This window comes from Anguilla anguilla, chromosome 8 (genome assembly GCF_013347855.1).
Source record: "Anguilla anguilla isolate fAngAng1 chromosome 8, fAngAng1.pri, whole genome shotgun sequence".
Classification (NCBI taxonomy): domain Eukaryota; kingdom Metazoa; phylum Chordata; class Actinopteri; order Anguilliformes; family Anguillidae; genus Anguilla; species Anguilla anguilla.
The window spans coordinates 38671211-38683458 of NC_049208.1; the positions used below are offsets into that span (position 1 = coordinate 38671211).

Below are 12248 nucleotides of genomic sequence, written 5' to 3' on the forward strand. Positions count from 1 at the left end.
GGTAATAAATTCGTACCTTTATTGCCGTTCATAAAGCTGTGCCACACATTTTCAGATTCTTGGAGCACCTACTCATCCACAGCTTTGGCAGAGATCCGCACAATTAAGAGAAGTTATATTTTTCATGTCAGTAAGCCAACAAATTATGGAAAGTTGTAAATTTTAAGTTTTTACACCAAATACAATGAGACTTCTGTGCTATGGGGGTTAAAACAAGTTTTTGTAAACTTTAAACTCTGAAATGAAAGAATAAAGTACCACACTTACCTACAGTTTGGAGTACAGTATCTCACATGTGATTTTCCATTATTTTCTCAGCAGTTTGTATGTGCCCTACAGTCCAGAATATTTCCCCAGGGAGTGAAATGACAGTATTCTTATTTCAACATTTGTACATATTGAGTGACCCCTTGTGGTTAAACAAGGCTATGCAACCACGGATTCTGTCACTTTATTTATGGAATGCCCCAAGGAATTACTGATGGAATCCTTTAATAATGGATGAAAGGGAAATATTTTATTATATATGGGATGATGTATTGTATTTTGATTTTATATATTTAACTTTTGTGCACATACCTATACTGTGGAGTTACGCTTCTCAAGACTGCAGAACATTGGGAGTTAAAAATGCATTGAAACACTATCATCCTATTTCAACATATACAGTATATATATTTTAAGTCTGATGATTTGAAATTGTTATTTATCCATACTTCTTCCATATGATTTCAGTTTTCTGACTGTTTTCTACTGCAATAGGCGATGCCACGCCTCGGAATTCTAGAATCAGTCATAAATCTATGTAAATAAAGTGAAAGAACAATTTTGTGCACAAAATAAGTGCACTTACATATGAATATATATACTATATGATATTATGTTGTATCCATTTCACCAATGTTGCCTTCTTTTTTCTTGTTATTTGTAGTCCTGTATTAAACAGTTTGTATGTACAGTATTATGTATAAGGTAAAATATTCTGTTGACGGACACTTAATGTAACTGCAAGTAGTACAGTGGCTTAGTGCCTGCAGTCAATTTGCATATTAGGCCCAAACATGTATGGAAGTATATTGCTGTTACAATTAGCAATGGGACTAAGGTTGAACAAATTATAACTACGGCTTTATAGAATATGGCTTTCTTCTGTTCAGTTGACATTTTTATTGTTCTGTTATTGAGAGTTATTAGATTTACTGGTTTACTGGTATTAGATTTATCTTACATCATGGTTATGCACTAATTATGAAGGGAACATGTCTGTCTTGGCTACCACCCATCTTTCTTAACAACAGAGTGGAAAGTATTTTAGCAAAAACACAACTGTCTGGATTTTACCACTGATCTGCTGGCAGCCGAAAGGAAGTACTTACCTGAAAGAAAGTGAAGTGCACATTGAATACTCAATTATTGTACATGCAATAGACTATGCATACAACAGGCTATTGCTTCAGATAGCAATCTTTTTAAGATCCACCTTAAGTTGAAACATCACACTTTGATCCACCTTAAGATGTACCGGGGAAGATATGTGCAGCATCTAAGACAGGCGTGGCTTAAGGGTGGAGCAAGCTTCAACTTGGACAACTTCAGCCGACAGGAAGTCAGGCCTTTCAGTGCCACCAGCGATGACATGGGAGGAAAGCACAACAACAAAGCTGACAGTTATTTATTTTGAGAGGTGGAGCACCACCACTTAACCGTAAAAGCTTTTCTGCAGTGGGAATCCTGTCGAACATTGTGCATCAAAAGTTGCCATTTCAATGACAGTATTAAGCCTCATGATAAATAAAATTCATTCAACAGAATTTGAAATGAAATTGCATTCATTTTGGGCTCAAAAGTGAAAAAAGAAGGGGAAAAAAACTTGAATGTCAGTGTAGGAATTTCCAAATGACATTCAAATGGCCCTTCCAAGTTCTTGAGCAGAAATGCTTTTAGGTGTGCATATTTCAAGTGGCCATCACTCTATCAAATCTTAAAGGGCTGGTTTTGCTGTCCGATCAACTATTTGGTAATTTGCATGTACGGTACATTGAGGACCACTTAACCATGCGCTGCTTTGACAGAATCGTGCATGCAGTGATGGAAGAAAAAAATGTGTCAACAGCCCTTTTCACCTTGACTTTACAGACCCACTGAATTAACAGTGCATCTATCATGCATCACAGCATGTTGCCTCTTCACTCTTCAGTGAAATCCCCTGGGTGGCCTCGACACCTGTAAGTGGCCTGGGACCCTATTTATTAAGCCGCCGAGTAGGCGTGCTGATCTAGGATCAGGTTCTCCCTGTCCTTATTGTAACCTTGTCCACTATGAACTTAACAAGCAAACTGATCCTAGATCAGCACTCCTGCTGTCAGATGCTTAATAAATATGGGCCTCCTGGTTACAAAGGCCTACTTTGCGTCCTGACTGGCCTCTGATGCCAGGCTTTACACATCTGTATTGGCTCCCTGTATTGTTTATTGTTTATTGTTTATTAGGATCCCCGTTAGCTAATGCCACGACATCAGCTAGTCTTCCTGGGGTCCGACACATGCTTCTTCTGTATGCTGCTTCTACCAAGGCTATTTAATTGGGAGATGCTTTTAGCTGAAGATACTCACAAAAGTGCCTTTTAACATGGTAAGCAAACACCACTAGAACTACAGAAACACAATGTCCATGCCATAGTGTGCCAATGTTTCTGTGCCATTAGTCTTATTCATAAGCCTATTTTCACATTCATTTTACCCAATTTAATAGTACAACATTTTAAATCTATAATTGTTGAATAGTTAATTTTACCGTTTTCAGTATTTAGAATAATACCTGTCAACATTAAAATTCTTTAGTTCATGATGTAGCACCAAAGTATTTCTGTTTCCCACAACTTTATGAATGATGTCACTAAATGCAGCCACTCTCACTGTCAGCACAGCATACTTAGCCATACAGCCTTAAAGATAATATACTAAGGCGCTAAAGGTCTTGGAAATATCCCCCCCTGTATATTTAACTATTGCCATGGCTGGCTGCATGCATGCAGGGAAAACAAGGAGGTGTACCTTTGCACTTAGAAGTTGAAAAATGGAAAAGAAAGAAAAAACACTGTCACACACGCTGTCTGGAATGAACTTTCACTGTATTTCTGGAACAGGGTGTATTTACAAATCAAACAGGATTCAGAGGCTGACCTTGGGCCATTCAGAGGCAGTGTCCCTTGGTCTTATGCTAACTAAACAGGGACCTGAAACTCAAAACTTTAAATGGAGTGCCGACAACACAGACATGGCACCTATGGGTCTCCTTCATGCAAGTATGAAGTAAAAAAAAATAAATAAATAAAAGCTATAACCTTTCGCATGCTATTTGTACTGGCTGTACCTACGTTGGCTTGATTTCTACGGTATAACTCAAGATACTGCATAATGAACCAATAAAGAAACCGTGTTTTTACATCGCAAAACAGTGACTTTACAGTGATTTTACCATTTCCAGTGCAACTGTTAGCTGCCCTTTCAACATTTCAGTAGTACAGTATGACCTCTATTCAATCTGACCACCGCACGCTTCATCCTTACCTGTAGATCAGATATCTAGGCAAGTGTTAAGTTCTTTAGCGTAAACAACATTGTGAGTTCATAGGTCACTCAATGAAAATAACAAAAAAGTGCCATAAGAAATGAACACATTAAATAATAACAACATAGCTTAAGAAATTTGTTACACAAAGTTGAGGACACGTCGCACCTTGGTGGGATTGAACAGAGGCCTAAAATGGTGACAAAATACTTCAAATCAAAATTCAGCACATACACAATGTCAAGACAGTGCAATGCTATGTACATCTTTGATATAAAACCCGATCAGCTCTGAACATCCCCCCTTCCTTGTATTTCTGTTGACAGACAATGTAGCCCTCGCATTGGTCCCAACATTGAGGGACTCACACAATATAAAACGAGACTTTCCAAAGTTATATTGCTTTCAGCATGTAAAAAATACATCAAGTACAGTAATGTTCACAGGCGGGGAATTCTGGGATATCTAAAGAACGTTCGTTGCCAGCGTTTGAGGTCATTATTTGTGAAAGTGTTATGCACATATACCTTATGTATATATCTTGTCAACTCGCATCATAAACTCTTTCTGCATTTTTTTACTTTAATGTGAAGATACCTTCTTGTATAGCTTGCATCATAAAACTCCTATAGAATTTTTTTTGTAATGTGATATATCTTCTTTTCTAGCATCATAAACTCCGTATTTTTTATGTGAAGAAACCTTCTATTCTATTCTTCTGTTCATAATGTCTTTCTGGCTTTCTCAGACCATAAAATGGAGAACAGTGTTTTAGCTTTTGATAAAATAGTTTTTGTTGAACTCAGGGTAATTCAGGGGAAGAAATTAGGACAGGAGAATTCAATTTATTGTCAAAAAAGGGACCTCAAAAGATGTTATAATGCAAGCCTACTTTAAAATTAATATCATTAGGTTTCTTTAATATTTAATGTCTTCATCATAATTATGTTCAAACTTCTCATCCTGAGACTTCTGATTATTTCTTATTTGGCAAAAAGGAACAAAAAAAAAGGTTTTGTGGAGTAAAATTATGATCAGTTGTTTTGATTATGATAATTCTGTAGATAAGTTGTAACTATTCCACTTTTTAGTAGGACTAATAATAATTTAGTCCCAGTGTGAAGTGACACAATGATGTATTAATATGTATATTAATATTTAAATAGATTAATACCTCCAGAGGATAAGCAATGAGCATTTTTCACCCACTCGACCCACACTGCACAAACTTCCAGCTGCAGGGAGCATACGAAAGAAACTTCAGCAGCCATTTTGTGCCTTTGGTACGGCGTTACAGCTCAGAGCCTCAATATAAAAAATTACCTAAGCTCTCAGCCGTAAATCATCTAAGCCCTCAACTGAAACAAAAAGATGCAAATAAATATAGAGATGAAGTGCAGGACAAAAACATGGAAAATGGCCGCACATTCACAGAAGTCACATGACAAAATGACAGACCACTTTCTGTGCGCTAGTAAAAATGTCAAAGGAAACACTTGATGTCTACAGATATCTTACACATCGCCGTGCAATTTCGAAGGAGGTGTAAAAGGGAGGGTGTTGTGTTATCCCGAGGGCATGAGTGACCATGCGGAGATAAAGGAGTGTAAATGGGGATCTTTGCAGCGCAGGGCAAACCTTAGGTCAAAATCAAACACTGAACACGATTCTGTCTTTCTCCGTATCAACACATTTCCAACACTTTCTTTATATAGCACTTTAAAAGGAAAATATACTAGCTGACAAATGAGGTACCAAAACATCTGCAGACAAGGGAAATGTATTCCAGAGAAATCTAAAATTCTAAAGGCAAAATGACCTTGAGTTTCTGGAAACCTAAAAGCTCTCAAAATGGAGGCTATTAAAGCAATAGAGCTGGCGGCAATTTTTATAGCGCTGCATTCTTGCTATCGAAGTACTGTTTGGTTTTGTCATAAGTCCATAAAAGTTAGAATACTGCCCTCCAGCGTCCGTGCTACCTGTCAAAACCCGATAAGGCCAAATGCTTCTGAGCGAACGCAGAGAAACGCTCTCCCACGTCTGGAGCGGAAATCGCATTTTCCTCGTGAAAACGCGAGTGGTCAGCCGACGTCTGAGCTGATCTTTACCCGTTCCGCTCCCGAACGTTCGTATTTTGCGTGTCTTGCATTGCGCTGTGGGACGTCCTGCAGCCGAGAGGACGCGGAGACGGAGCGATAGCCCTTCGCCCGCGCTCAGTCGCCGCGGAGTGCGAGTCGGGCAGCTCGCCGTCACTCCGGCCAATCCGCAGCTGCGGCACGAGGGTTCCAGTTTCTCCAGTCGAGATCAGGGGAAAAGCAGCAGCCCGTCTATGTGCCGAAATAATGTGCAAGGCATTCTACTCGGAGTGGCTATGCAATCCAGGCCTATCCAGTGTGCTTCCGCAAAGCAAAAAAAGATTTAAGAAATCTACACAGCATATACACAGGTTTCTCATATTAAAAATGGCACATCAGACTTTTATGTTATAATATATATATATATGTATATATATATGTATATATTTACAATTACATTACACCTAAAGGTGGTTGAAATACAGCCTAGTAAGATGATGCCTACAGACCCAATTGAAGCTGACTTGAGGAGTGTGAGTGTCATGAGATCCAGTGTGTGGGGACAGAACACTGCAAACAATAAACCAAAACATAAAAACCAGCAAAGGGAGGAAAAAACGGTTGATTTTTTTTTTTTTAAATCCCAAAGCGCGAGTGAGATGAAGCCTCTGAGCCCGGCCCGAGCGTTTTCGGCTCGTTTCCCGTAGGAACGGCGGCTTGGTGGTCCCCTAGCAAGTGGCGCAGTGGCGGCTCTCTCACGCGAGTCCCCCGCTCCGCTTTCCAGCCACTGGAAAAAAAGAAGGTGCTGCTGGATCGGCCCGGCTTGTCACTCGGTGGCGCCCTCTGCTGGCTCGCCGGACGACTTGCTGCCGTTGCGGGCCTGCCTCTGCATCTGTTCCAGCTCTTTCCGGCGCGCTTTCTCCCGCTGCTTCTCTTGCTTCTCGCGGTTCCTCCGGGCCTTCTCCATCAGCGCCTTCAGGTCCTTCACCTTCTTCTTTATCAGGGCGCGGTCCTGGGAGGAGGCCACGCCCAGGGCCTGAACACACACAGGGGAGAAAACTCTCAGCTTCCCTCAGTTATGCTTCATTCATACTGATACTAGTTTATCAATACGTCTGCTGTTACTACTACTATTACAAATGGTGTTCTGTTCCGGTCATTATTAGTAGCATTACAATTATTATTGCTGTATATCTTCCAGCTGCCTTAGAGAGGGACTTCCAAAGCGACTGACGGTACATCTGACGGTACAAGTTTTTCTCAAATGGTAAATAGTGAATGCATATAGCGCATTTTCCTGCAACTACTGCACAAAGCTCTTTACAATTAATGCCTCTCATTCACCCATTCACACACCCACTTGCACACCAATAAGGCAGCCCAAAGGCAGCCGTGCAAGGCAATTGGGGTTAGGCGTCTTGCTCAAGGACACTTCGACACACTCTAAAGGCCTGGAATCGAGCAGACAGCTCTCCAACCCCTCGAGCCTTGTGAGCAGTGCTTCGGTCTACGAGCTTCACCTTGAGGCTGGTGCCGTCCACCTGCAGGAGCTGCCCTCCGTCCACGTTTTTGGCGGTGAACTCCGGGACGTACTGCTCCAGGTTGAGGCCCATCAGCCAGCGGGACACCTGCTGGCAGTTCCACTCCAGCACGCAGCGGTTCTGCCACTGGTGCGCTTTGGGCGCCTGGGCCTCGTCCAGGATCTCCTCGCGGGAACAGTTAGCGCGTTACGCACACCGCTTCGATTCAAGGGGAACAGCTGCATGCACCACGCCAGCGACGGAACGGACGTCACACACACACAACCGCCCCGCAACCCTGCTGCGAAGCATCCACACTTATAGCAGAGTAGCAGAAAGTCCTTGAACAGGCAACGTGCAGGCTGCGCTTTCTCAGTTTATGACACCAGCCCGCCACTCAAAATGCTAGCCGAAAATGCAGAACGATGCTATTTAAGTTTGAAGGATGGGGTCTGAAATAGCGCTCCCGATTCATAGCGGGTTCAGCCAATCAAGAAGCAGGTTAGCTCCCAACCAGCAGGAGGCTTCCAATCTGAAGACTTACGTGCTCGCTGTAAAACCTGGAATGGCTCGGACTGCTATGCACCGGGAGCGATGTTCCCATCCTTACACCAGCGACTGAACAACGAGCGCATGCAACCCTCAGCCCCAGTACCACACACTGACAGTACATGCTGAATCTCACCTCATCCTCTATCATATCCAAGCTCTGACCAATGGGGCGCGAGAGCATGTGGAAGAGGCGGGGTTGTTTATGGAAATGGAGAATAACAATAATGACGCAATAAAGATGTAGCCAAAGACAGAAAATTGATCAAACATGCTGAGTTAAAAAAACAAAAAAAAAAACCCAACAGACAGACGAACAGACCATTACGTTAAAAAAAACGTTTCTTCGTTTGCCATCCACATCTGCTGATAAACAAAAAATACAACTCGTGACAATCCTGCTAAAAAGCCTTGCTAGATAACTTCCAGGTTTTCAAAAGCAGGATATTCATTCCGTGTGGTGGCAAAGGTCTGTTTTACAGTGCAACGGGAGCAGCTTAAAATGTCTCCCCTCGTGCGTGCGTTCGTACAGTAGTTACCGAACGCTCTGAAAGCTACGCGGTTGCACACATGCCGAATGCAGAGTGCAGGGAGGCCGGCACGGACCCAGCGGGGCAGCGGATCCGCACGCGCGTGCGTGCGGGTGCGGGTTCTCACCTCGTCCGACGACAGGGCCGGGGTGTGGCAGCGGCCCGAAAGCTTGGGGTCGGCCAGCAGGCCGCTGAAGTCCGCCGAGCTGGCGCTGCTGGCGCTGAAGTCGTCGTTCAGAGCGGGGCTCTGTGTGCGAAGTAAATTCGGCAGGTTCACGCATTTCAAATGCTGACGGACGCTAACAAGACGCTAACAAGAACTGACGGACGCTAACAGGAATTTAAATTATTCTACAGAAAGCAATTCAATTCGGTAATTGATGAGCATTTCATTTAAAAAGTAACTATCATTTCATAATCACACAAGATTATGTGCATTGGATTGTTAATTTTATTTGCACTTTTGTAAATTTACCTCAGAAATGAACACCAGTAATGAATCCTATCACAAAACATACTTGAATGCTTTCTGTCCAGCAAAGTGAAAGGTTTAAGATTCTCTCACACGTCTTGCAAGATATTTGCCAGTAACGCCAGGCCGTGGCGGAAGACCCAGGATTTACAGCGTGTTTTGCGTGAGGAATTTGACTGCCTGAGCCCAGGATTTACACCATGTTTTGCGTGAGGAATTTGACTGGCTGAGCTTTTATGTAACATTTCCATCCCTAGCAGTCCGCTCTCCTCTGCTCTGCTCGCTCTCTCGCTGCTCTGCTCTGGTCCCGCGGGCGGGCCGCTCTGAGTTTGAGGAGACGTGGGCTAAAGCTGAGTCACGCTCTGACACAAGCGGTGCCAGCGGGTGCTCGGTCTCGGCCAGTGACGCTGCGATCAAGGCAAAGCTCCCGGAAAGCCAGGAGCTGATTGGTCCGCTCGCCCGCGATCCGCTTCAGAGTTTGTAGAGCTTCACGCAGGGACCGTGGAAAGATAGGTGGATGCGCGTAAGTCACCCCTCAGCCAGGGGGTCGGCCAGGGACAGGTGACCAGGTCTGAGCCAATCACGTCTCTGGCCTGCGGTGGCACACAGCCTCAGGCTGTCTCTTTCTATCACATCTGCATGATGATTGTGCCTCGCTGGGTAATTTTTGTATATTTTTGCTTAGGCATATCGGCACAAAATGGCCGGGCAGCTTCTCAGAAAACTCCATGATGCCAGCATAAACTTGTGCCCTGTGAGGATTAGGCTGCTCTGCAAGGCCTTGGACAGTAGCTGTGTATTTAGAAGTCCAAAAAGCAGCTTATGTAGTAGCAACTGGCTGCTCCCCACATGCAAAGGCCACTGGGGCAACTAAATCTGAAATAACGCATCCATACCTGAACATAATATGCAACCAATGTTTTCTCCGTGCCAACACATTTCGGACTTTGCTTATTTACTTGTATGTGATTTTCAAGATTATTTTGCTGGAGAGAACTCACATAAACTATTTGTACTGGATTTATGGGGAAATCATACACAGCTGTAGAGACAGACAGCAGATTCTTACATGGCAATTCTACTTCCTGTGCTTAGTCAAACATTTGCAATTGAATCAGGGATCTTATGTCACACAGCTGTTACAATGCAGCAAGATTTAATACAAATTCATTTTACCCATTGGGAAAGTGATTGCATGATCATGTTTGTCAGTTATTGAACTGATCAGCTTGCTGCTGATAATTGGTACTTAGTTTGTAATCACCAGATTATACATTGTCTAATAGTATTCACATACGTGCTGCTGTACATGCACTATCGTTTCTAACTTTATAAAACACGATTGAAGATTTAAAAAAATGAAACACGATACCACATAATAAGAATAGGAAAAGAAATGTGGCCAGGAGAGGGATTTCTGTTCAACAGAGATGCAAAAAGAGACTGTCATTTTCATGGCTTAAAAATTCATTCATTATGAACAATACTAGGCTCGCTCACATTTTGGTGCATCCTTTTACTTTCACACATTCCACTGCCAACGGCTGTTTGCGTATGAATTCAGACTATCTGACAGCATGTCACGCCCGAGACAGAGCATCCGCACTGTGGAATGCTACTGTACGTTGGTCACAAACAGTGGAGCCGTAAGTCAATTTTACCGTTTTACACAGGGGCTGGCACCCCGCTCAGGATACGGAGATGCGATGTACTGGCGACTCTGCGCATTGTACTGGCTGGACTGCACATGCTCACAACAGATCAGTGTTATTAGTCTGGGGTTCTGTTTGCGTACCTTGGGCTTGAGCTTCTCCGGACTGTTCTCCGCAGACAGATCTGTGGAACTGTAGAGAAGGAAGGGTTATTGGTGGCTGCTAATGCAGTGGAGACAGGGAAGCAGAGGAAGAGGGGGAGGGAGGGAGGGAGGGAGGAGGATACTTTACACCCCTCATTTCCATGACCATTATCAAATAAAAAAACACAGAGAACAAACCTAAAGACAGAAGTTATTTTAAAACTCTTTGTACTGGTGCCAAGGAGTAGTATGTCATTTTACAATAGTTACAGAGGATTTATGTTGTTTTTAAAAAGACACATTTGTGTGTCATTTGGCTATATCACTGTAACTTGTAGTAACTGTCAAATAAAGATTCTGGGAAATATAGCCAGATGTTTATAGGCCCAATATCTACAAGGCTTGACAAAATTTGATAAGTGATTCATATTTTATATGGTAATAAATACTGTCCTTTATTGGCGTTCATAAAGATGAATTTTGATGAGCTTGTGTCACACATTTTCAGACGCCTGGAGTACCCACTCATCTCAGCTTTGATAGATGTCCACACTGTACCCCCTTGCTTCCATGACCATTTTCAGATAACAAACACGGAGAACACGGGTTAGATCCTGGATCTAAAGACAGGATTTATTTTAAAACTCCAGCTGCGCTCCTGTGCTGAGAACACACTGGAGGACTTACCACAAACTTCAGATAACCTTGTACGGTACCCTTATTTACTAAGACCTTTAGTATGTGTCAAACGTTTTAGCACACACAAAACCAATAACATGGCCAATGACAGGTCATGGTATTCGTTTTGCACCAATCGTTGGTTGTGTTATTGATTTTGTGTGCGCTAAAAGGTTTTCTAAGGGTCTCAGTAAATTAGGCCCTCTGCATCGTCTTGTGCGGTTTTGTGCTCTCTGGTGGCTTTGCGGGTGCAAATGCCTTCACGAGCCTTTACTAAACTCTGGTCTAGTCCGGTAAAGTAAAAGACGGTGCAAGAAAGGGCCTGCTTCACAGGACCAGATCTACGTGGGTAGCTTCTATGCGGTCAACTCCGTAGCGGTCACAGCGCGGTAAGCCTGCTGCTGCGTGCGGTGTCTGGCCACGCCTTCCGGTTGCCGTGGCAGTGACTGCTTCCAGTGCCAGACAACCGCAACGCATCGCCCGGGGACCTGGGGCACCGTTATATAAACTGCTGCTCTCTATATAAATCAAAACCTTCTCCATTTGCCTGTTACGCCATAATACTGTGTCAACTCGCTGACAGAATGACACACCCTATCACGATGATAAAGGGCAGAGACTACAGTAAATGTATCCACCCACGCTGAAGGGGTGCTCAACCGCGTACATTTTTTGTCAAAATGTAAGCCCATTGTAGAGCATCTCCTTTTGTTTTTATCCTGCTTACTTTGTGTTGCATAAATTCTAAAAAACCTCAGCATTAAATCAAACCGATAAACAAGGACAGAACTGACTAAAGAGGAATATTTGTATGCTGTTATATCACAAAATATCATTGCCAAAATATATCCTCTCTCCTAATTTCAGTGATATACTTAATGCTGAAATGAATCTCATTATCTCTATATTATCATTTCTTATATGGCATTCTTTTCTGTATGGGGAGGGGTGGGTGTGGCTACACAGCAGCAGGGTGTTTGTTGCTAGCTAGCTAGCAGATGTAATGGCTCAGATACAGGAAAGCAAAAAGACAAGCTGACAGGGCTCAGGGTAGAACTA

The 12248-nt window shown here is 43.0% G+C and overlaps 1 protein-coding gene across 7 annotated transcripts in view; it reads right to left on the reverse strand.

Annotated features, from left to right (window-relative positions):
- Positions 1-3111: 3111 nt before the first annotated feature.
- ppp1r9a (protein phosphatase 1, regulatory subunit 9A) overlaps positions 3112-12248 on the reverse strand; it is a 53178-nt gene continuing 44041 nt past the window's right edge. For 5 of the 7 annotated variants that reach the window (XM_035428845.1, XM_035428844.1, XM_035428842.1 and 2 more), the window contains 5 exons: positions 10512-10560; positions 8372-8491; positions 7851-7874; positions 7166-7348; positions 3112-6681 (listed from right to left, as the gene is read on the reverse strand). In XM_035428845.1, coding sequence (XP_035284736.1) covers positions 6472-6681; positions 7166-7348; positions 7851-7874; positions 8372-8491; positions 10512-10560 — 586 coding nt within the window. In that variant the 3' untranslated portion in view covers positions 3112-6471. The remainder of the gene's footprint in view (positions 6682-7165; positions 7349-7850; positions 7875-8371; positions 8492-10511; positions 10561-12248) is intronic. The other 2 variants (XM_035428846.1, XM_035428843.1) reach the window with 1 other exon arrangement.